Source organism: Berghia stephanieae, chromosome 3 (assembly GCF_034508935.2).
Source record: "Berghia stephanieae isolate SIO BIC M18660-M18661 chromosome 3, UCSD_Bste_1.3, whole genome shotgun sequence".
NCBI lineage: Eukaryota > Metazoa > Mollusca > Gastropoda > Nudibranchia > Aeolidiidae > Berghia > Berghia stephanieae.
In genome coordinates, this window is record NC_088362.1 from 46,496,694 (window position 1) to 46,523,228 (window position 26,535).

Genomic DNA, 26,535 nt, shown 5'->3' on the forward strand with positions numbered 1-26,535 from the left:
TTCGATATTTGAAGGATGGGTTTTGTGGCCTAAATTTTAAATACGTATTTTTTTCTGATCCCAGCAGAATAATATATATCATATATCAAATATAAATTAATCTTTATCGTTACATAGAGCGGTAGACAATAATAAGATGCCACTGATATATGTTTCTGAATACTTTGGAATCACAGTTTTGTCGTGTAGAAATATAAATTGTAGATATGTAAAAAGGTTCATTGCAAGAGTAAAATTCAAGAATCAACAATTTATTTGTACATTAAGCTTATCACATTCATTACGTACGTATATACGCTCATAGATAGAGATTGAGTCCTTGGAAAAGGCTCTTTACTCACATTCTCTCACCGTACTCAGGTGTAAAATGAGTAGCTGGCCGTTAACAGAGTTGTCTATGTCCAAAAATAATTATAATATCGCCTAACAGGTGTCATGTCCCGTCCTACATGTTAAGTGTTGCTGTTGTCCAGGGACCCCTTGTAAAGCGATTTGAGCACGATAGTAGATATTGCTCTATACAAAAGCTTAAAAAAAGGCTCAATAGAGCATGATCTTCTTTATTTATTTTGTCATTGACATTTTTCGACAAAGCAGTCTCTAACATGAGCACATTGTCAATCATTGTCACAATGCTGGGACTAGACATAAAATCCTTCAAAAGCTTTTAGCCAAACGAGGCAGGAATTTTTCATGGTTTCTGTAGCGACGTGAAAATGGACGAGCACAATAACTTGCTACCCAAATGATAAGACACTTGAACATTACTAAGTACATTCTGTCATATCAAACAGTTCCAGCTTCCCAATCATCCGTGGGTATTTCAGAGGTAATTGTATGCCAAATGATTTTTCTTTACTCACTCATCCCTAACACCAACTATATCCGTAGTTTAACCGGGTTACTTTTACCCCATGCCTATAGGGAATGAGATTAGCGGAAGAGTAGTGTCCCTTGATTGGAAGTCACGAGAGGAAAAGCTATTAGAGAGAGAACGTCATGTTGGTTGTGCGTATGAGACACTTCACTGAAAGCGAGGACGAGAGAGACGCATGCGCAAGACCATTTTGATGTTCTCTCTGTACGAATTGAAAAAGAAAACACTATAAGTTGCCAGGTACAATAGGAAACAATCGTGTTGATTTAAAGTCGATCAGTAACACATCGCTCAATGGTAAAGGTAACGATTGGTTAACCCAAACACTCTTGACCACCAGTGTATGTTCTAAAACAAAATGTCATAAAATTAAACGATTTGAAAAAGAAAACACTATAGGTTGCCGGGTAGAATAGGAAACAAATCGTGTTGATTTCAAAATACTGGTTTCAATCTCCCTGAACGTGTGAAACCAGTTATCTGGAGGACTGGATACATAATATCTTGGGCAGCCGATCTTCTGGTTTCTGATTGATGACATCTTATTTTCTAGCCAAAATAAACGCTGGTCGCCAATAAAGGTCATCCATCCTCGCTATTTTACACTCCGACTCTACACATCCTGCTATTAAAATAGTTAAGCGACCTTGTGATGTCAGTACCTATCCATTATCTATTCATTGTCCGAAGGACTTGTGACACACTTGCAGTGAGTTTTGAACCGGAAGAGAGGCAGGTGCTCACGCCTTTTTATTTCCATTATATAAGAGAGACTAAGCAGGTTTTTTTTTAAAAAAAAAGAAAGGAGTCACTCAAGTTTACGAGCTTCCACACACTTAACTGATCGATACAATGTGTGGCTTAAACAAATATTTTTTCAATAGTATTAATTAGTGTGTGTGCATGTGTGTGTGTGTGTGTTTGTGTGTGTGTGTGGGTGTAAGTGTGTATGTGTTTTATTGGCTTTTTGTTTGTTTGTTTGTTTTGTGAATCATTGATGTTTTTAACACGATTGAATATGATATACATATATTATAATGTTTTGTTTATTTTTAACTGTTATATATTTATATTTACAAAAGTAACAAGGTATTTAAAGTCTTTTCACCTATGTAACCCTTGTTGATTTTGATATGACATGATTATGATAATGTATTTATGCAGCATTCAGGACAATTGAATTTTGAAATCTTTGGTAAACAAACAACGAGTTTTGAGATGATCTGGCATCACAATTAATATTGAAATGATTATGATGATAATATAGTAATTGGAATGTATTAGAATTGGAAAGCCATGGAATGTTACAAGCATTACAAAGTAAGAGACAAATTGGGGAGCAGGCACTGGTGTAAGATTAAAATTTTAAAGGTATGTATAAAACAATACCAGACAACGCAAAAAAGAAAAATACAAGAAACATTATCATGTCTGATCGTTAACTCACTCAATCCTAAAGATTTTTTCTATTTTTCAAAATTGGAAAAAAAAAAAAGTATTAAAAATGAACATGTTGATAGATATTGTTATTCAACTACCATTAACGACATGGACAAAATTAAGAACATTAGCTTTGATACTAGATACACCTATAATTTGTCTAAGAAAAATGTAATAAATTATAGGCATGGGGTAAAAGTAACCCGGGGTATTATACTACTGATATAGTCCGTGTTAGGGTTGAGTGAGTTTAACCAAGAAGACTGAGATAAGTGACATGACGGCGAGGCAGGCTGAATTTTTGGGATGGTCTTTTCTTGTATTTTTCTTTTTACTTTGACACTGTTCCGTACACACCTTTCATATTTTTACAGGTATTACAATAATACCATTTCAAAGTAATTCACATAGAATGATTCATATTTCTATTCCGTTTGACCCATAAGACCAATGCAGCCGGGGTTTCTCGGTTTTTTTATAATAGTAATAGTAATAGCAGTATTTTTTTTTCTTGCTACCATTTGGACAGGATGCATTTCTGTTGGAATGTATACATCTGTTCCCTAGATAAAATCTACCAAAAAATATGTGTACTCTTTAACCTTTATAGTCTGATTGATAGTGATATTTTAGTGAGAACTAATCACTCACGTGGCGTTTCAAAAATAATAGCAAAGATCTCATTCCTTCTATATCTGTCTATATGATCTACTTCCAGCTCCCATGTCATCCTTATTTAATACCAGTATGATGGACTGGGTCATTTACACGATAATTATTAAAATGACGATGAAGTTAATTCATGAAATTACGTTTGTGATCAATAAAAAGTGTTTAAATTGTATTATCGATACTTGATATAATTGTGATAGGTTTTTCGAAATCTCATTGTGTTTTTTTTTTCCTTGCTGATTTTCATAAACTATTCACATGGTTATTATCAAATATTGAAACATCTGCTACCTCCGAATAGGAAATGTATTTTAGTGCAATTGTTGAAAGAAGGATAGACATAATAAATACCAAAATAAATAAAATAATAAATAAATGAATAAGACATCTGCTACCTCCGAAATGGGAAATGTATTTTAGTGTAATTGGTGTAAGAATGATAAACAGAATAAATACCAAAATAAATAAAATAATAAATAAATAAGTAAATAAACAAATAAATAAATAACTAAAACATAATCTCCCTCCGAAATGGGAAATGTATTTTAGTGTAATTGGTGTGAGAATGATAAATAGATATATGAATAAATAAGTAAAAAGTGGTCCTTCAGAATAGAGCCGGATTTTATCCCGGTTTCTATAGCGTGAAACGGACAATAGAAAACGCTTGCTTTCCTTTGGATAGGACGCTATCTATCGGAAAATAAGTTCCGCCCGGTGTAAGAGAACCAGCGACTCATTCACTTTGGGTAGACAGGGGAATCAGAAAATAATCTCGACTACACCCGGGATCGATCCTGGTCCCTTTGCGTGTGAAGCGAGTGCTCTACCAACTGGGACGGGGCTGAATATATAAATAAATAATTAAATAAATACATTAATTAATTAATTAATTAATTAAAAATAAATAAATAGATTAAGAAAGAAAAAAACTGAAAATAAGTCAATAGATAAATACATATTCTACGTATCTATACACAAATGCTATTCCTTTGTTTTGTACTTTGCTTTAAGCGCCTTACAATTATCATTCACAAAAGTTAACCGAGTACATATTAAAACAAATGTCCCTGTAAGCAGCCATTTAAAGGGCTCTGTAAACATTTTTGACAAAAGCAAAAAAAAAATTATTTCAGCAAATTATAACATTGTTATTATTATTATTATTATTATTATTATTATTATTTTATTATTATTATTATTATTATTATATTATTATTATTTTATTATTATTATTATTATTATTATTATATTATTATTATTATTATATATTATTTATTATTATTATTTATTATTTATTATTATTATTATTATTATTATTATTATTATTTTATTATTATTATTATTATTATTATTATTATTATTATTATTATTATTATTATTATTATTATTATTATCATTAATATTATCATCATCATCATCATCATCATCATCATCATCATCATCATCATCATTATGATCGATACCGTGCCTCTTTGTCTCATTGTCCTTTTGGGGATTTTTTCTTTCATGAGCAAACCGACATTTTGGGTCATGGACCTTTCAAACCGGACGGCTATTTAAAAAAAAAAACTTTCGGGGGTTTCTTTTATACTAAGATTTTATGGTTTATTTTTTGTGTGTGACTGATTCCGTTGTTTGTATCTCCTTTTATAAATATATTTTTTATTGTCAATAAATATTCCAGTGTGTCTAGACCTTTGCTCTGCCATATAGATATTCCACAATAAATTGTAGTTATGCAAAACCTGATGTTATCAAATACTAGTATATTTGTTCCATAACAGAACAGTTCCACAATATATAATATTATCAAACATTTTCATCCGAAAACTCGACACCAAATATATGGATGTTCTTTTTTGGAGGTTCCTTCAAAAGTGGCTGGTCTATGGGAGACCCTCTGGATTCAAATCCCGAATCACGACTTATTAATGATACAATCCTAGAATCTGATGAATCCGCTGAGTCGGATGTCATGGCTCGGTCTCCTATAGGTGCCAATTGATCACATGTTTCAGTATTCACCAATAATATATTGTCTTTCTTTAATAACACTTGAGGGTTCAATATCGGAGATCGGTTCTCAAAGCATAATTGTCTTTGAGCTTTTTCATCACTTTCATCATATACCTGCACAGCAATCGTTGACTCATTCCCTTCAGACACAAATTCCATCGCTTCTGTTCTCAAATTTGGACTTTTTTTTGATTCAAACGAAGAAGGCTTTTGATTATCTTGTATATTTTCCTTTACAATCCCATTCACGTCAGTCTTTTGACTTATTTCATTATCTTGATTTTTAAAGTCTTCACTGTTGCCATTATCACATTTTGAGATGGGATCGGTCCATATTGATGATGTCTTTGCTGGATCCGATGTGGTCCCACCACCGAGTATTTGTACAGGCAAAGACAGGCGATTATCTGTGGGGGTTGATTCTTTAACTCCAGTAAATTTTGGTATGAGGTTCAAGTAATCAAGTTCTGGATGAGAATCGTCAGTGGGCGATGAGTAATCCCGTCTAAATAACGAGGCAGGCTCTTTGAAAGTGTCATTAAGCAGTGGACTTGGACTTAAAACATTAGATCTATTTGTTCTTCTGGTCCAGAGACCTGATTTTGATGTGCTTGAGGAAACTTGAAAATCTTGTGTATCCCGTGTAATATTGTCACAAGATGATCTGTCAGGATGTAAATGGTGGTCATTGGCTTCTTCTTGACCTGATGATGAAGATGCTGATGCTGCGTTCCGCCAGGATAAAGTATCCCAGAACGGTATATCATCACTCGGTTGTTGAACTATTACCCGAGGATTAAGTTTTGTGTCTTTCATGTCTTGAGAATCTTTCTCCGCTAAGATGACACCTCTTGTAATTGAAAGTGGAGATGTTTTATTATGTGTGTTGTAATCTGAATACGTATCAGTTGCATCTTGAGTCTTGCGTGATGCCTGATCGTATGTCAAAAAGTTTGAAAATAGTATGTCATTTTCTTCCTCTTTGTATGAAGAAGTCATGCTTTTCTCTTTACATTCGGCGCCTAGTCCTGCTGATTCTGAGTTCTGATTTTCATGTGCCATTGTTGTTTCGGAATCACTATCACTTCCGGTGTATTTCTTTTGTTCATGCAGTCTTAACAAAGAATCCCTAGACCTTAACCGTTCCCGGGGTGGAACTCGTGATCCATTTTTTTGAGTTTCGTTTTGGTTCTTCTCCCTCACTTTTGTATTATTTTGTTTGGTTGACATAAAAACAGACGGAGAATCTTCACTTAGAGAGTTAGAAAAAATCGTTTTCACGAGATGTCGTTTTGGTGACTTGGTATTAGTTACAATGGTGACATCGTTGTCAATTGATCCTTTGATTGAAATATCATCTGTTTTATTGTTTGATGTTTTATTGCGGTAGTCGCCGACAGTCAAACTTATAGTCGACAAATGACCACTATCTGCTTCTTCGTTCCGGCAATTGTTTTGTGTTTTTGCTGAATCGTGTTTAAAAGTTGTTGTCTGCAAAGTTTCAGTTTTAGAATTACAAAAATAAACTAAACCAGAACTGTATCTTTGTTCTTGTTTCAAAGATATGTTCTCTAAAGTTATTTTTGAAGCATTACTTGGCCCTGGTGTTGGCGGCAAGATAAAGTTTGTATTGAAAGGGTAATCATTTTCTTGGTTTTTCAAATCTAGATGAATTGTTGGACTTAAGGATATTCTATTGGCTTCTAAATCATCTTCGTTGCCCGAATCAGAAGTGTAACTGAGAGAGACACTACTCCTTTTGTCAAAACTATTACCAGTACTACGTTTGAAGCATGGTTTCGAGCCATCTGGTTTAATATCAAAATAATTGTTCTCAATTATAGTTTCTTGTGTTTTTTGTTTTTTGACAAGACTACCGTTTTCATGACCGACAAACCGTTCAACTCTTAAACTTTCCTCACTTTGCGTATCTTCCTCTGGGATTTCAGACAAAGGATACGGAGAGGGATTCTTTGGTGAATTATATTCCGTGTTATCATTGCTGTTAAGATGTTCCATATTCTTGAATAAGGCAATTATTTCAAGTTCGTCCATGATATTGCATTCTTCCATTGGGTATTCTAAGTCGTTGATCTTACCATCTAATTCTTCCTCCGCTTCAACTGATAAGATATGAGCATTTGAGATCAATTCAAAGCCAGAAACTGTATCGTTCACAGATATAGGAGATTTAACACTATTTCGTATACCTGATTCCAAGTACAATGGAGGTTCGTCTTTGGACATGCTGTGTCCGATCAGAGAATCAAATTCGGCTGTTTGAAAAGTTCTAAGGAGACTCTCCTTCTTTGTTTCCTCCACACCACCTACTATGCTCTTCGGAGAAGTACCTTCTCGTGATACCGTCGTGGACCACCAAGAGTAAGTTTTATCGACTGGATCACTTTTCATTTTTAATAGTGTTTTATTATCATGTTTGTGAGCCCTTTCTTCTGAACATGCTGCTGAATGATTTTCTAAAGATCTTTGTTTCCCTTGTTCGTTGTTCATGTTATTTGTTATGCCGTCATAGTCAGGTGATGATATATGATCTAAGTTCACTTCAAGGCAGGTCGATAAACTATATGCCTCAATACTCAATGGATCCATTGAAAGAGTGTCCTGTCCGGCAATACTTTCATTTTTATTCATTATCATATTCCCGTTTCGAATATTTTCACGGATTTCATTTCCAGATGTGTTACAATTCACAATGGATTCTTTGGTTTGGTTATTAGTTTGCTGAGTACGACGAGCCCCATTAGAAGGTGAGTGACATCCATCATAATCCGATAACTGCAAAAGATCATATCGCTCATCAGAAACGATGAAACTTTGTCTTTCCTTTACTACCATTTCTTCCTCGATACTATTTGTGGACTCGTCGCTTATCCCGTCAATCGACCCATTTTCGATATCGCTGTAACTGCTATCACTATCATATTGTTGTGAGCTCCTTTCAGATATCAAAACTTCGATTTCGTCAATATCCTGAACTATTTCTGAACCAGCAAGAGATCGGTCACTCAATGCATCCGTACTAAACAATCTATATGACTCGTTTGTTTGGGAACGGTGAAGCTTATCGATTTGTCGTGTGCGGAATTTTCTGTGTTCGTGCATTCCATCCCAATTAGAATGAGGGCACGACAGAGAAAATTCTACTCCTTCGGGCAAATGAAGACTGTCTAAACTCATTTCACCCGCATTGTTAGAGTCGGAAAAGCTATTTACTTTCAACGATTGTGGCGACTGTGAATGAGCTGTTCCGTCAACTGAACTCAGTACGCTGACCTCTGTGAAGGAATCGCAATGTGAGGAGGGTGGCATCTCTGAGATTTCTGAATTGATATCCATACTTTCTGCCCTATGGAAAATAGATTCAATTTCCAAATCGACTTTTATAGAGGGTGCATGTTCTTGATATTTCGAGTCTACTTCCCCTTTTGTAGCAATTGGTGGAATGTCCTCGACGCTTTTAGACCGTTGGGCATTTAGGTTAAAATTGATTTCTGGTGAATTATTTGTCATGGAGGGCGGTGCAGATTTTGATGACGTCGTAGGACTTGACATTTCAAACGATGGATATCGAGCTTTGCTCATTCCTGCATGGGGGAATGATGGAATCTGTAGCAGATCTTTTCGGAATCCATCTACACTAATTATTGGAAATGTCTTGCCTTTCGACAAAATGTTCCTTTTTTCTGTTTGAGATTTTAATGCTAGTTGTTTCTTTTTGTCACACAATTTGTCTTCTGCCTCAAAGTTGATTTCTGTGTTTTTAAAACCATGAATATCTACAGCGGGAGAATGTGAACCATAAGGCATAACATTTTTTTGCTTTGTCAATTTCTTCTGATCCCCGTCAGTGGCGTCTACATCTAAGTCATCGTCTTTTCCATCAATATTTGGTTGTAGAAAAGCTGACGTGTTCATATCATAAGGACTGCATCTCATGGAACCTGCAGGGCTTACCCCATCATACATTCCTTGGCATGGTTTCAGGTAAGCAGACATTTCTTTTTCAACATCGAATAGTTGTGGATGTTGCAATGTCTCTAAATTCCTTTCAGAAATTTGATCAATGTATTTCTTTTCAGCTTCCAATTTTGCTTCAATATTTAGAAATGGATTAACACTAATTTTTTGGGAGATTGTTTCTAAAACTGAGCGTTTGTCTCTCTGAGAATAATTGTTATAGTTTCTTTTGTAGGATGATTTTATCTCATGGTTTTTAAATGGGTTGTTGGTAGTGTTTCTAGATTCAGTTGGTAAAGGCGAACGTTGTGTACTTGTATTCGAGACAAAAGGGTTTGGCAACAGTTCATCATTACGATGTTCATGTTTATTAAATGTTTGGAATTGATTCGGTTTTGAAAATGCTGGTGAGGGACTTTTTGCTTGAGCAGGGTGTTTTAAAAGCCGTGTAGTAGAATAACGTTGATTTGTTACGGCGTTTTTCTTTGCCTTGTTATCAATTGCTACGAGTTCCATTTCAATTAAATCTAACGTGTCATCTAAGAGTTGAAAGTCATGACTTTTGGGTGATTCTTTTGGTTTTGAATTTCCAAAAACAATCTCATCATAGGAATGCACCTCGTGTTCTTCACCGATCAAACAAATAATAGTATTTACAGCCTTTGAGACATAATCATTTGTACTCAATTTATAATTATTAGCCACATGGTTGCATGAATATCCTTGGTGTTTATCATTTGCTGAAATTTGATCATATGTTTGAGTTGTCATCTCACAACTTGCAATCTGAGTCTGCAAACATTTATTGAAACTTGCTACTTTATTATTCTGGTCTTCTCCAAGCGAACATTGCACTCCTTTATTACATGCCACATAGTAATTTTGATTTGGTTGAGAAGACGGATATGTAAGTTGATCGTGGGAATTTGGTAAATATGCTTGTACAGCTCGACTTATTTGTTGTACTTGTCCTCTTGGGGTGGATGTGGCATTATCAAAGGGACATGATTCCTCAGAAAATATGAGTGGTGATTGATGGTGTTCAAAAGGACTCAATATGTTAGTAATTCCGTTATCTCCATTTGAAATATATGCATGACTTATTACTTTGCTAGCCTTGTCAGATATTGGTTGAGAATGAACATTGACTGATACTTCCGAATGTGTTTCATTTTGATCATATTCCGACAAATCAGACTTTTCTATTTGATCCTCTTGTAAATAAGTCTTATCTTTTCTTGGTGATCTGAATGCAGATTTGAAAGATCCAGGGCTAGAATTAACACTGATAGAAGAACCGTTTGTCAAGCAGTCTGAAAAATGTTGAGATGAATCATAATTTCGTACTTGGTGTGACGCGCAATGATAGTGAAGACGACATCCAGAATGGAATTGGCATGTTGGATGGTGCTGATGTCCCTGGTGGTAAAATTCTGTAGGGTTATGAGTTACGTTGCAGTGATGATTGCACTTATCACGACAGCAATACAATCCCTGATGATTGCTTTTAGCATAATGATGCGTCATCCATCTTTGCCCTTGAGCATTTTCGAATACTGTTGAAACAGGTGATGGTGAAAACGATTGACGTTGAATTGAAGTTAGATGCGGACAATGATCCGGACAGGACCCTATAATCATTTCTTCGATCCGACTGTTGCATGAAGGAGACTGACAAGGAGACGAGTGTGCCAGGTTAGGCGAATTCCTTCTACTGGACGAATTGGGCGATCGTTTTCTTCCATATTTGTTTTCTCTCTGACGCTTTGCTCCTTCACCACTGCTTCCATCTGAAGAATTGGCCCACTTAGGCGTTGGAATCAGTTTTGAATTGCTCAAACTTAATTTTTGTAATTTATTTCCACGATGAAATTCGTTGTGATCAGTCTTTAATCCTTGCAGTAGAGGATTTTCTTCCTCCGTTCTTATCGTACCATCCTGTGTAGACCACTTACAATGATTTTTCACAACCACAGCATTCCCACAATTTGAGCAAGAGACTGTATTAGGACTGCCTCTTGTTGGTCTCAAAGTCTGTGGGCTGTAGCTGTCATTTTCTCTGGAAGAATTCATTCCATCTTCAGTGTCAAGACTATCGTGTGTATTATCTAGGCTGACTTCTATAACGGTTACGGGAGATTGTGGGATAGGAGACAATGACATTGAGCCAGAGTTTGGAACGCTTAAACACCCTGATTCTGTTCTAGAAAGTTCAGGCTTGTTTGTGGAGCTACCATCCTCTCCATCAACGTCCTCCAATACGATCGAAACCATTGCTGGTTCAATTTTTTTAATCATCAGATTTTTTGATTGGCTTGTATCCTTGCCTGCTAAGATATCTTCTTTAATTGGGAGCGAAACAGGAGATGCTTGATTATCCCTCATAATATCGGCTACCTCTAGACTGTCGGTAGAAAAATGAACCTTGTTTTCGACTGATATAGTTTTGCTTTCGTTTAGTATTGTCGCCTTTTTATCTTGCCGAACCAATTTGCCAACTCTTTGTGATTTTGGAGAAGCTGTTGTAATTAACTTCTGCGTTGATTTAAAACCTTTTGCCGGATTTGGTGATTCTTTTACTGTCTCTAACTCCTTTTTATTATGATTATGAATTTTTGCGGGATTGGTTTTTCTTATTGTTGCCAGGTGACCACCCGAAGAGCTACTTTGTGTATCGCATTCAGAAATAATACTGCTGGGAACAGAATTCTCCGAACACGATCCAGCACTTTTACCACTAGTGGACATTACATCTGTTATAAACATTTGTAGCTTTGTTTCTTTATCAAAGGGATCAAATCCTGGTACTCTACTTCCCTTTTCATCTTCCTCAGATAATGTTTCAAGATGTAAAGGCAACGATTTCTGCCTAGAACTAGCAAAATTCTTCATCCGTAATTCTCTGTTACCCACTTCAGAATTTGTGTTGACCGACAAGCCTGACAAGAATTCGGTGATTTGACGAGTCTTGGCATCGTGTCCGCTGTTCCGTGGAAGGAATGTTGCCGCTTCATCTAACTGTGAAGACGAGAAACTGTCGAGTCTGGTAGGCTTACTATGACCATAACTTGTGTTGCCTGATTTTGTATCATTTTCGTTTTGTATTAAACTATCGGGGGTGTTGTCTTTATTCGTATGGTTTTCGATTCCTTTAGTCTTTTCATCCGATTCCAAAATCGGTTCATGTTCCTGTCCCATAGATAGCTTAGAGTACCAGTCACGAAGAAAACGCTCTGGCAAAAAGCCTTCCTTGCCCCCAAACCCAAGTCCCATGAGGACTCTCTCAGCGTGACTAGTTGAAAATGGATGAACAAACGGATTGTATCCGTCAGACGGTGAAGCATTGCTATCAAAACTTGCACTTTTATGGAATGAACGCGAAGGCATCAAAACGCCACGTCCTGAGCGACTATTTCTTTCGCCTTGTAACGTTTTTTCTTGAGAACCAAATCCCATGTTAGACCCCTGCGTTATTTTTTCGTAGCTTCCTCTTTTATGTAATGATCTCAGTAAATTAGGAGCTCCTCTGTTTTCATTTTCGTTACTCCTTTTATAGTCGGTATTTACAGAGGACGTTTCTTCGTCGTCGGGGATTATCAAATCTTTCCTCCTTTTCTTTTGAGATTTAGGTGTTTTATCATGATGGTCTTGAAGCGCTTGTTGTTTACTTCCATTTACAAAATCTTCTCTTTGCTTAAAATCAAGAGATCTTATACCACTACTTGATGCTACACTGCCACTTTCAGACCATGTATAAACTGTATTCTTGTTCTTCATTGGTGTTGCATTTGTAGTTACCTCTCGATTGCCACCAATACTGCCACTATTTTTTAAATCCCACTCTACTATTTGTTTCGTTAGTTTATTCAAATAAACTTTATCACTGGGTCCTAAGCTTCCCTGATTCCCAAAAGTTTCTAAAAAATCAACCAGAACTTTAGCCAAAGGCATCTCTTTACACGAAGAATGACTTGTATCACTTGATTCCAAGTTTCCTCCACTCGATGGGGACATGGAAGTACTGGTTGTCGAGCTTTGTCGAGAAAGAAAACGTTTGTGTAAATCAACATAACTGCCAATGCCCCGTGCTCCTCCTCGACTGAAACTCCCGCTAAAACCTTCTCCCCCACTACCGCCTACATCTGCTGCTCCTTCAGCCCAAGACCCGTTTTCTCTTCCAAGATATCTTCCGTCACCAACAGGAAGTCCTATTTTGTTCCCAACGCCGCTGCGATTATATGAAAATCGGTGTGAATCATTGGACGATTTGCTGGAGAAATTCAAGGACTCAACTTCGTCAAAAGTAGAGCTTGAAGACTGTACACTCGGCGACCATCTGTAGTTGTTTGGGTAAATTTTTTTGCTGTTGTTGACCCAGAATGAATCGTCCCAGTTGCTTTTCACGCTAGAGCTTGATCCCGAGGAGCGCCAAAGGTCTCCACTTGTGTGATGTTTTCGGAGGCTGAATAACGAAAAGAGAAAAAGAGTAAGATTATAATAATATATTCCTTCTATTCTGGTAATTTCCCTTATTATTGACATACGTTGTGGTAAACAAGACGTTAGAAATTAAATTTGTGACCAATCAGAGTGAATTTTGCGCTAAAAATGTATTCTTAACAAGTTTTCTGCCATAAGCTGGCTGAACAAATGCTTATTTTAAAATTTGGCTAGAAAATTTGTCCTTCAACGATCAATCGATATAAATGACAATCTTGGCAAAAACTCTCAAATCTGGCACTTTGCGAATCGATCGATATTTGAAGGACGATTTTTTGCCAAACCTTTTAGAGTTTTTTTCCCAGCGTACGGCATTTAACTGGTTGGAAGCTTATATAATAAAATATGAACAAAACTGGATTATGCTTTCATCAATCAGAGTAATTCCAGACTCTTACACTACAAAAATCTGAGATCATCTTGTCTTAAAAACACGAGACTGAAATACAGGGGCTGGAAACTTCGAGAACAGCAAAGGTGTTTTAAATGCAGAGGATGCGTAACTAGTTTAGGTCATATCAAGTTAGTTAGTATCCTCTCGCTCAAATGTTTATTTATAATATATGCATAACTTAAATTTGCCAAGCGTTTTTGCAGCATCTAACTTCAATTACATTATCGCATATCATTAAATTCTCTCTGACAGACTATATACTTTCAATGTTTGGCATGCCATCATTACTCAAATGCTATTTTTACCGACTTTACATTGCATACGCATTGGAGCTCTGAAGTTTCTTATCTCGATAGTATCAAAAGTTTAGTCTCAGCTAGAACTCTAAGAATCACATTCAAAGTAAAATTGAAATGAACTATGGCTATATTTTTGAAGGTGGGTATTGCAACTGAAAAAACATTATTCATTCTCCCAAAGTAAAGCATAATTGATCAGCTCAAGTTTCATACTTAAATATTTCAATCCAATTTTCAATGTCTAATTATAACATTACAGTGAGACAATGGGTCACAAGAGATAAATCTATTTATTCAAAAATATCAGATAAACAGATAAGTCATAGTAAAACGAAAAAGGTTCATTTTAATCTAAGCTATAAACAGATCTCTATTACAAAGGCTTTTTTTTCATTTTTTTTTTAAAGTCACTTATTTTTTTAAGACCTGTACAAACATTAGAGAAAGTACTCTCCTCTCTCGAAGCAAGAACACATGTTAATCATCCTAGCCAATACTGCCGCGTTTTGAAAACAACATATTTATAAAATGTTGGCCAGAAAGCAGATTCTTCAAATATCGATTGATTCAAACGACCCTCACCTTGTCAAAACCTTCCTGACCTGGGACTTCTGAAGTCTATATTTAAAGGACCAGTTTTATGGCCAATATGTTTAATCTACGGTAGGAAACTCAATGAAATAATGTGACTCCTAATTTCTCAAGAATTCTTAGACCTGAGACGTCGAAATGTTTCACAGTGTCAATGTGACGTTCATATTCAAATAAGATACTCAAAATGGTTGCAGTCTCGTTTTTCATTCTGGATAGGATGTAAGGGTAAAAGGTAAACTCAGTAAACATTATAACAGCCCGTGTTTCTCTGCCTAGATTCAAACCCTCGACATTTTGACCCAGAGGACAATATCAACATAATACGGTATTGATTCACCTAATCGAAACAGAATACATTATTGTGATCCGATGCCTCAAAACGCTATTATGATGGAAATATTTAGATGATAAAATTTGACTCTACAGTCAACCACAAAATGCAACCTTGGTTAAGTTTATATCTCATTGGGGACACACGACATGAACATATTTCCAGGTCTGGTAAGCGCAAACAATTATTATGGAATGGGTTTTATAAGCATTGATGTAATGGACAATATTTGGTTTAGTTTGAGAGAATTTCCATTTAAACAATGAGCCCATAAAAATAAGGGCCATCAGACCTGCAAATAAGTACACGCTGGGGAGAATAGAACCAGTTTCTTAAAGTGTCAAAAAGTAAAATCCCACATTTCTGATCATTTCAACTTTAATTTCACTTTTCCACACTTCGGAATGCACTTGCTTTTAATACAAAAAATGCTGAAACAATAAATGCTTTCATTGTTATACTTTCGGATGGCAATGTTGTGAGCTTCTTAGCCAAGCGCATATTATCTATAGGTAGGAGCTCACAACATTACCATCCGGAAGTTTTACGGACCAACACACAAAACTATGAGTAACCTTGAACGGTTATAGTCTGGTTAATACAGTTTAGTGAGAATTACTCATAAACGCGGATGGCAAAAAGCAATAACAAAGACATGAGTGGCGTCAACTTCGTTCTATCTATAAAAATACAAATGCAGACCATCGGGATAAGTTGGACGCCAAAAAGAAACTTTAGAATTAAAATGACAGGAAATACTTATTTTTAAAAGTTTTTGCACTGTAAGAAACCGTATATATAACGAAAAGAAAATGACCCCACATTTCGTGTTTGTGTCTACAACTCAATTCTCAGCACCTAGAACATCCCGACATAATATCGCTGTGATACGGAGGGTCACAAAAATCCTTAGACAAATGAAGACCCAAGTGCTAAAAGTACTTAAGACACCATTTCAAGATTATTAGCCAATCATTGATTAACTTAAAGCATACTCACCTTGGTTCATTCACCAATTTTGTTCTTCTAAGTTCCCTACCTCAATACTACAAATTTATTTTTTTCTGTACTCTATATAACCAAATCCTAATTTTAACCTCTATTTTTCCAAAACTAACTTCATGTCACTTAAGTACTGTTAGTACTAGTCTCTTCAATTCACAACTGGGTCTTTTGTTGTATAGCTCGGCCAGATGAAGCTAATTCAATGAAATACAGGAACTGTTTTAAATAAACGAGCGAGTGTCTCTCCTTTGCTCACAGATTTGATGTGAATCACGATCACATCATTTCCTCAATCAGAAATAATTACTCTTACAAAAGAACAATTCGATAGGTAGTGTCTAATTTGATTTGTTTGCAATCGACCAAGAAAATAACACTGTTCATAATGTCAGGTCAGAGATAATTAATTAGAGACGGGGGGGGGGGGGGGGGGGCAGAGAGGAGGGAGTGAAAGATGCAAGATAAATAGATTGACAGATATATATATATATATATTATATATATATATATATATATATAATATATAATATAAAGATAGATAGATAGATAGATAGATAGAATAGATAGATAGATAGATAGATAGATATGATAGATGATAGATATAGATTGATAGATAGATATATATATAAAAACAAACATGAATTATTGTTGAATTATTGATAAAGGATATTAATAAATATAATATAAAACAAAATTCAAAATAATTGTCTCACATTCTGATAGAAATGGCTATGAAAAATATTGTAGAAGTTATGATCAACTTTGACAATATGTTTCGAGATTCTGATGAGAGAATGCTAGATAATATTGTAGAAGATTGAATAATTGATTGAAATATTGATAGATAGATAGATAGATAGATAGAGATAGATAGATAGATAGATAGATAGATAGATAGATAGATAGATAGATAGATAGATAAGAGGAAGGGAGACAATGAAAAGGGAAAGGGGGGAGGGGGGAGAGAGAGAGAGAGAGAGAGAGAGAGAGAGAGAGAGAGAGAGAGGGAGGGAGAGAGAGAAAGAGAGTAAGGGAGGGAGACGTGACATAAGCTGGTAACAAGCATTACATGCAATCAGCAATCAATATAGTTAAAATGAAAACTAGCGAGTATCAACTAGTGCGGGGCGGTCCTTGGCAAGCTTAAGGACCACGGTCCTACGGTCCTTGGGAAATGAAGACCGCAAGGACCGGTCCTAGAGGACCGGTCCTAGGACCGGTCCTTTTCGACATTGAACATTCCTGAGAGACTGTTGGAAATTCGAACCGGTTTGACCTTTGAGACCCTGGGATCGTTCATTCTTGAACCGTTAAAGACCGCTACACGATGAAAACCGTGGTCTACAGGAGTAAAACACACGGAGTAGTCACACTCATTTCAAATTGTAACCTAATTAGAGAAGAGGAGTGATGCCTTCTTTATTTGCTCACCGTACTTCATTGTTACTTCGATAATTTAATAAAATTTGAAATTTATCCCCATTAACGGAGATAATGGCATCGCCCAAGGCGTTGATCGAGTTGTTCGTGGCGTTGATACACACACGCAACTCCTACCCCCCCCCCCCCCTCCCCCCACACACACACACACATTAGAGGGCAGCGAGCATTGAAGAGTAAGAGAGAGACGTGAAGTTATAATAAGAGGGGGTGGATGAGGTAATAAGAGGGGTCGATGGTGACTTTTCGCCAGATCTAACAAACTCAGCTACCCATTCATTGCTGAGTAGACAGGGATTCAGAAAAAAATCGACTGCACCCGGGATCGATCTCTGGCCCTTTGCGTATAAAGAGAGTGCTCTATCAACTGAGCTATCGGGGTCCCCATATATTCTATTGGACTTTTTTAAAATTCAGACGTTATAACTGGGTTTTTTGGAAGGAAGAAACTAATGAAACTCATATTATTTGATTAGTAAAAACACCAAACGAAATTTTAATATTATTGTATTATTTTAAATGACAACACTGCGATAGAAAGGAGTGGTGACAAGAGATGGACAAAAGAAAACAAAAAATCGGATTTGCTACTTGCTAGGTTCGACACACACACACACACACACACACACACACAAACACACATCTTTTGTAGTCACATACATTTCAAACAATAACCCATTAGAGAAGAGGGGTCATGCCTTCACCATAGATCATTGTCATTGCGATCATTATGGTGTAGTAAATTTTGAAATTTACCCCGTATAATGGAATCGTCCAAGGCGTGCGCCTCCTGTTCCCCCCATCTCACACACGAAAGGGCGGTTTGCGGAGTGGAGGTTGGTGGTCGTCTGCCTGTATGGTCGTCTGTGTCGTTTAGTGTATGGCAAAGGGGGGTGGGTGCGATTAATTAAGTGGGATGGGTGGTGATTGGTGGAAGATAGGCAACCGAAGCAGGGTTGCCAGTTTGGCATTTTAAATGCCAGATTCCAAAAATCTGGCATTTTTGAAAACCGTTTGGCATTAGAAAATTCATTTGGCATTTGGCATTTTCTTTTCTTGTATATTATACTTCAAATGACACCTTTACTCTGCATTTGAACCAGATTCAACAGAAAACATCATAAGAAACACGAAACAGTAAGTTTTCGTAATTGTCAATAATCATTTAACTGTTTACGTATTTACCTTTCATGTTAATGTATTTCTTTTTCATTCTTAAGATCCAACCGTGGTGTAGTGGTATAGCACTCCACTTAGTAGTCAGTAGGTAAAAAATTACCCCAACAGGAAATTTAGTATAATTCAAAAAAAAAAAAAAAAAAAGAAAGGAAAACACGCAAGCCACCAGGATATGATAGTAAATTGTCTATCAAAAGTGAGTAGTTTTCTTAGTGGGGGTGGGAGTCAACAGACTTTGGCATTTTTTTGAGTGTTTTGGCATTTTTTGGGTCTTCCCCTGGCATTTTGTTGAAAAATAATCTGGCAACCCTGAACCGAAGCAACGAATCGCTGGGGAAGTAGTAGGCTATGGCGCGAGACCGTAGGACCGTGGTCCTTGCAAGGACCGCCCCGCACTAGTTGAAAGGTGATAAGAAGTGAGGACCGCCGCCGGTCTTCCCCTCTGGGACCGGTCTTCGGTTCACAGCTAAAAGACCGTCGGACCGCGGTTCAGACCGGTCTTCAGCGCGGCACTAGTATCAACCACTCACATAAATATTACGAAAGACTCAGCACTGCACATTTAACTAAATTTTTTTAACGAACTCTTTCACCTTTCCCCTCTCCCGGATATAATATTTTTTTACACTCACACTGATAACACACATGGAGGGGAAAAAGGTAAGGTGAGTGAATGTGACTCTTATAAAAGGGGGAAAACACAAAACTAATAACGTTTCGGCCTTTGACCTTTCTCAGGAACAGTCAAAACATGCAGATAATGACGAGGGAGAAAATACTTTATATTTATATAATGAAGTTAAATTACGAAAGAGGGGGGGGGGGGTCGGTGGGGGGTTAAAGGTGAGGGTGTGTGTGTGTGTGTGTGTGTGTGTGTGTGTGTGTATGTGTGTGTGTGTGTGTGTGCAAGGGAAGGGCAGATAGACAGCTGGGGGAAGATAGAGATATAAGGAGATGGGATGTAAAATGAAAATTGAAGGCTGGTGCCCAGCTGATTACGATGACTAAAATTAAACTGAAAGGAGGAGGAGCGTGGTCTACGAATTTGAGACGCTGAAAGAGTATTTACCCTCTTTCCATCTTCCCCCCCCCCCCCTTTCTTTTTTTATTTTCATTTTGAAGAAGGAAAATAAAAGGTTTGGAAAGAGAGAGGGATATATATATATATATATATATATATATATATATATATATATATATATATATATATATATATATCACGGCGTCTAAACTGCACTATAAATCTGACCGTTTAGTTTCCCGCTGTTCCGAGCGCCGACGCAACCTCACCCGACAGGTAACCGGGGTCAACAGCGGTCAGCCGATATCAATTCCCAGAACGTAGATTTGACGTGCATTGGGTGATACCAATGGATGATTTCCGTACCAATTAACCTCACGATCTTCGTGACGATGCAATTACACCCAAATGCAAAGAATTCTCGCAGACCTCCTCTTTCCATCAGTCCAACTTTTATTTCAATATCTCCAGTACTTATTCCACAAGCCGTGATTCAAATTCACCTATTTTTCTATAACATTTAAATAAAATTACTTGTAATTACCTCAGGATTATAAAAAAACGTTGCTATAAACTTCAAATTTTTTTTGGTGTGATTCACAAGGCACAAGTTTTACTACGAAATGAGGTAAGTTTCATTTACTCTTCAGTTTTCATTATTTTGTAACGATTATTTTTCCGCGGTAGGTCAGGTAATAATGATATTACTTCTTTAGCCTTGTTATTGAAACGTAATATTTCGCTGCGGTTTTATTGTTAATTAGATTTTTTTTCTTTTTTTTTTTCAATGATGAGTTATTTGATTTTTAAATTGCATAATTTAAATTATCTTGCTAATGTTTAATTTTAAATGACATTGTGTGTTGGGCCTCAACTTAGCTCAACTGCTAGAGCATTAGACTTACGTGTAAATGATCCAAGTTCAATTTCATAATATGTTAGAATTTTCCTGCTCCCCCTTCTTTCACCAAATTGGGTGAATATGGTTTTCTTGTTCCAAATTTTATGTACGATGTTATGTATACATGGATATGAGAAGTAATACAGAGTGTTTTAAAACTCATTTTAGTCGTTTATTCACTATATCATTTCTTACATCACTCAGTCAATTTTGAATGTTCTCTTACCACACAATTGCAAGTCATAACCAAGCAGTGAATTCATTATGTAGGACATGTGGTATGATTTGTTTAACACAGAAAGAGAAACGTGCCCGCAAGAAACCATTTAAATGTTCAAATTATTCTAATGACATTCTTTTAGTTTATGGGACTGACACGGCATTGGACAAGCAAGGAACACACTCAGAATTTATGTGTAAAAAATGTTACACGGTTATGGGAAATGTGAAAAGAAGGAACAGTTCAGCAGCTCTTAGAACGGTTAGAGGAAAGTTTGAAAAATCCAAGGGCATTTGGTGTGCTTATGATAATTGTAGTCCTTGTTCAGTGTGTAAGCAACATAAAATACAGAGTATGGGATTCCTTGGAAATAGCAGCAATTTACATTCCAGTTTCCTTCAAACAACTAGCATTACATCTAACGCCATCCCAAACACTTCCTCAATAAATTCACCAACAGCCGACGAAACCTTAAACACATCGTCATTACAACATGTGCAAACTGAAATCACACAGATAGGTAATATAGCATGCACGAGTTTAGATAGCGCACACACAAACCAATCAGCACATCAAGTATCAAACCACTCTCTATTATCATCTGTCAACATGTACATCAACACAGATCACAGACCAAATCTTTCCATCTACCCCTATTGCTACATCAACACCAGCAAAAAGGAAACAAAAAACAGACAGCACAACATCACCGATGATAAAGAAATGGACAACCGTTAGCGACATATTGAATAGGTCACACAGTACACCATTATCTAATGATGAGGAAAAACTGACAACAAAATTAATAAAAAGAAAGCTCTACAGCCAAGCAAATGAAGGTGTAGTTAGTTGTAAAACTGGAGGACAGCCCTTTCTTCTACACAGAATAGTGAAACAGAGACGCATTTCATCAAAAGCTAGCAACACAACAAAACGTAAACGTAAGCACATCATACAGAATATTAGACACAACATGACAGGCTTTACACAGCAAGACTCCGACGTACAAATTGCATCAGAATTAAGCTCAATACCAATACAAAGAAGACAACAAATAATCACACAGTCAGCGACAGAACAGAAACTCACAATTAATAAAGAAAGATCTTAGTCATGAAGGAGGCACTAGGACTGAGTTGGCGTCAGGCAAGAGTATTATCCCGTCACCTTAGAGATGTTGGGATTTCCGTTGATAACGAGAACGCTGTTAGGGAGCTAGGAAAAAGTATAGCATCTGATTTCACACAAGTGAGAATGAAAGAGTTTAGTTTGAGTGACACGTCTGATGGCCAGGTACCATTCGGGAAGATTGACAAACTTGTCAACTTTGTGGATAACCTGTTAGATGGATATGATGCAAATGGTGCATTGACATGGCATGATAACACGATACCAGAAAATGAAATTTGGCTTAAACTTGGAGGAGACCACGGGAAGAATTCAATGAAAATGACATTACAGATAGCAAATCTAGAACGACCCAATTCACAGAAAAACACCAGTGTAATAGCAATGGCAGCTATACGGGACACACACAGCAACATTGACAGATTTTTAGATGAAATTAAAGAAGACGTTAGACAGCTCATGGTCCATTGTTGGCGAGGAAAATCAATTAAAGTTTTTCTAAATGGAGACTACGATTTCCTCTGTAAGATATATGGCATTTCAGGACCACAGGGCACATTTCCATGCATCTTTTGTTTGATGCCTAGAAGATATATGAACACAGATAACAGCACATCATCATTTGAACAACGAACCCTTGACATATTACACAGGGATTACAACTCTTTCATATCACAACACAAAGGTGACAAGAAGCAAGCATCTCAACATCACAACTCTATTCACGCACCCCTACTAGACATCCAACTGGACCAAGTCTCTCCTCCATATTTACACATACTTTAGGGATAGTTCTCAAACACCACAAACTGTTAGAAGACGCCGCCCACTCTCTCGATAGACTCATTGCTACACAGCCAGACACATATCTTACAAGTTTAGGGAAACTAGTAAAAACCTTTGGCAGTTCTTGGAAGGAATATCTAGAGATACAAGAAAAAATAGAAGAATTCCAGGGCTGCCTTGTTTTTGCAGAGACAAATAACGACAGAGTAGAATATAATAACAAACTCCAAAACGCAGAGGAGAGACTTTCAAATCTCATGCACGAGCCACTCACCCTCAGGGATGGTCCTATTGCCTCTGAATTGGACAGAATACTTAACCAGCACCGCATTACACCACAGGCTTACCACAGCAGGTCATTCATTGGCAACCACTGCCACAAATATTTACAAGAAAAAGTCTACACACAACTCACACTTACAATTATCCAACAAACAAAGAACTGCACCCACGACCCACTCATCATTGACGACGCATGCAGTATTGGATTAATTTTCGACAATATAAACAAGGCCTATAGTCATGTGCACAACTTTATTTCACACACAAAACCGATCAAAGCAGACACAATCCAATATATTCAAAGCGCAATAAAACATTACATGGATACATACAGAAAATATTTTCCAAACAAAATAATCCCAAAACAACGCCTCCTTGAGTACCACTGCATACCACACATCACTCAATATAAGTTTGGACTTGGACTTCTTGGAGAACAAGGCACAGAGAGCTGTCACCAAACAACAGCAAAATTGGAAAAAAGAGCATCCGGCATTATCAATGATATGGATAAAATGCGATTTGTCATCAACGCAATGCAGTTAAAGACCAGCCCCAAACTACACTGACGAGTTTGAATGCCCGTAGCGGATATATTTTTGCTGAGGACTACTATGTTTTTTGTGAGTAGAAGTATTTACATCTTGTCTTTATAATACTTAAAATTCAGACAAATCTATAGCAACGTTTTTTTTTCTCTAATTTTTTAAATGTAGCACCCACTATATTCTTTGTGTAATTTGTTACCGTTCTTTGATAACTTATATTGAGAAATCTAGTAATACTATGAAAAAATAAAAAACACACAGTAAAAGTAGAAAATATAAACTTTTATACCAAGTAGTGATATTTCAACTCATTCAATATGGTTGTCTAACAGACAATAAAACAAAACATTGTTAAATTGAGCGAAACGGCAATCCCCGTTAGGTAAATTCCTCTCGGTGATTGACCGCTCACCGTGACCGGGTCAGCAGGTGTCAGGAACGGGGTACCGTCTCAACTAAACTGTTATCGTTATGTACGCTGTGATATATATATATATATTATATTATATTATATTATATATATAGAGAGAGAGAAAGAGAATGGGGAGGAGAAAGAATGCGTATGTCTTTATGGGTGTTTGATTATGTGTGTGTGTGTGTGTGTGTGTTTATGTGTGTGTGTGTGTGTTTGGGAAGGAGTTATGTTTCAAAGGTACTGCAGATATTTTTAGTTTGAGGAATAAGAAGTACACGATTTATAACAAAGATTGATTGATTAAAGCCAATAATGGAGATGAAAAGATCAAGAATTATTGAAATCAATAAAACGAAACGTTTAGCTTTGAATTTGTTGTAAAGCACCTCTCAAGCTTTTGATTTCATAAAACACACGCACACACAAATACATACATGTACACACATACACACATACACATATACACATAAACATATGTGTGTGTACACTAATGGATACGAATGTCACTTTGACATTATAGTTCAGTTTATCGGAACTGTAATGTTTATTTATCGCTATAATAGCCTTTCCTCCTCACTTCCTCGTTTTTCCTGTTTAAAACCTTTCTCTAATAAACTATTCATTAAATCAAAGAGGAATGAACCCATTACATGCACACACAAACACAAACACATACGTATCCATACACACACACACACAAACACACACAAACAAATGGATACCAATGTCAATTTGGCATTGTAGTTTAAGTTGAATTTATCGGAACCAAGAGTACAATGTTTATTAGCCTGCCCTCCTCACTTCCCCCCTTATCTTTTTTTCAGCCCTCTTCTAATAAACTATTCATTATAATAAAGAAATATTAAATTCACACACAAATACAGAAAAACACAGACACACACACACACACACACACACACATTTACATTCGATGCACACACACACACACACACACACACACTCACAACTCACTTCCATCCTTTCGTGCTCGACTCACACACAATAACACGCACATGTTAAACCTGTCAGGTAATGGTTGACACTCGACACTGAGGCTGTTCATAGTGACAAACGTTGTCATGGTTACGTGTAATCATTTTGCCTTTATCTATATTATCTCTGTGTTCATAGGCGTTAGTAGAAGACGAATCATTCGTAGTTGAGATTTCGATATTTGGTTGCACGTATAATAAGTATCTTAAAAAGCATAATACGATTATTATTTCTAATGTCCGAGCTTCCAGCAGGTTTTTAAACTGGCATGGACACACGTTTTACACGTTCCCTATAGATAGTATGCGCTTGGCTAAGAAGCTCACAACATTGCCATTCGGAAGTATAAAGGACCAACACATAAAACTATGCGTCACCTTAAACATTTTAGTCTGGTTAATACAGTTTAGTGAGAATTATCATAAACGCGGATGGCAAAAAACAATAACAAAGACCCGAGTGACGTCAACTTCGTTCTATCTATAAATGCTAGCAAAAAAGAAAAAGTTGAATCTCTCAGAAATGAAACAATATAGATAATATCGTTTCAGGCTTAAATGTTTCATACAACGAAACAAACAATATCTATTGCTTGGTTTTAGGAAGGCAGGATTCTATTCGAAACATTCATTTACTGTTTGATTTCGAAAGCTTTCGGGTTTCTTAATAAATATCATTGTACTCAACACTGGCGAGAGGTCTTAAAATATATTGTAAAGAAACGTTGAATAACATTTGATGAGATGTAGCACGTTTATCCGGAGGATAACGCGACTGATGATTGCGTGATTGCGGTATTTTTGTAAAATATAAAGAACGGGCATTTAAGGAGAACGTATAAACGTTTGGAACATCATTAGGTTGCAACGATCTTCTTTTCAAATTCAGAAAAGGGAGATTAAAATGTCATTTTTGACAAATCAAACGTTCAATGCAGAAACCATAAAACAGTACAACCTGTAATTGATTGTTGATTATACTAAACCGCGTCTACAACAGAGATTACTACGCCCACCCACTGAGGAGAAAAACCTACATCTGCGTTCCGTGTGAAATCTTAATTTAAGGCAAATCTGTTGACATTTCACCCACAATCGATGACGTTGTTTATAGAGTAAATAAATCTAAAGTACAAATTCTTTCAATTATTAACTATCTATGAAAAAAAATATAGAGCAAACATGATCGGATAAAAAGGTGGCATGATACTTTTTTTTTTTAAACGCGGGCCTTCATTTATATAAAGCAATATACACAAAATTTACTCAAAACGCATTACAAGGAGTACAAGCAAGCAACAACATTTAACACGTAGGGCCTGATATGACGCTATTACAATATTTTATCAGAAAAAGTGTGGGGCGGGCACTTATATCAATAATGATATGAAATATTAGGCAAGGAGAAGTGCTAGATGAACAAATAGAATTAATATAACGTTATCAGAGTTCGACTCTTTGACATCGTGATAATTTTATTCTATGTTTTTATCTGGCATTTCTCCATACCGTAT

General features: G+C 36.4%; 2 protein-coding genes across 8 annotated transcripts in view; both read right to left on the reverse strand.

The window, feature by feature from the left end:
* The window catches only part of LOC144967856 (uncharacterized), a 177,026-nt gene that overhangs the window by 54,758 nt on the left and 95,733 nt on the right, over positions 1–26,535 (reverse strand). The gene's annotated exons all lie outside the window — the stretch shown is intronic.
* The window catches only part of LOC144967854 (uncharacterized), a 37,392-nt gene continuing 15,453 nt past the window's right edge, over positions 4,597–26,535 (reverse strand). For 4 of the 5 annotated variants that reach the window (XM_078905575.1, XM_078905576.1, XM_078905574.1 and 1 more), the window contains exon 3: positions 4,597–13,448. In XM_078905575.1, coding sequence (XP_078761701.1) covers positions 4,802–13,448 — 8,647 coding nt within the window. In that variant the 3' untranslated portion in view covers positions 4,597–4,801. Of the gene's footprint in view, positions 13,449–16,103; positions 16,377–26,535 lie in introns of those variants that run through there. The other variant, XM_078905578.1, reaches the window with a different exon arrangement.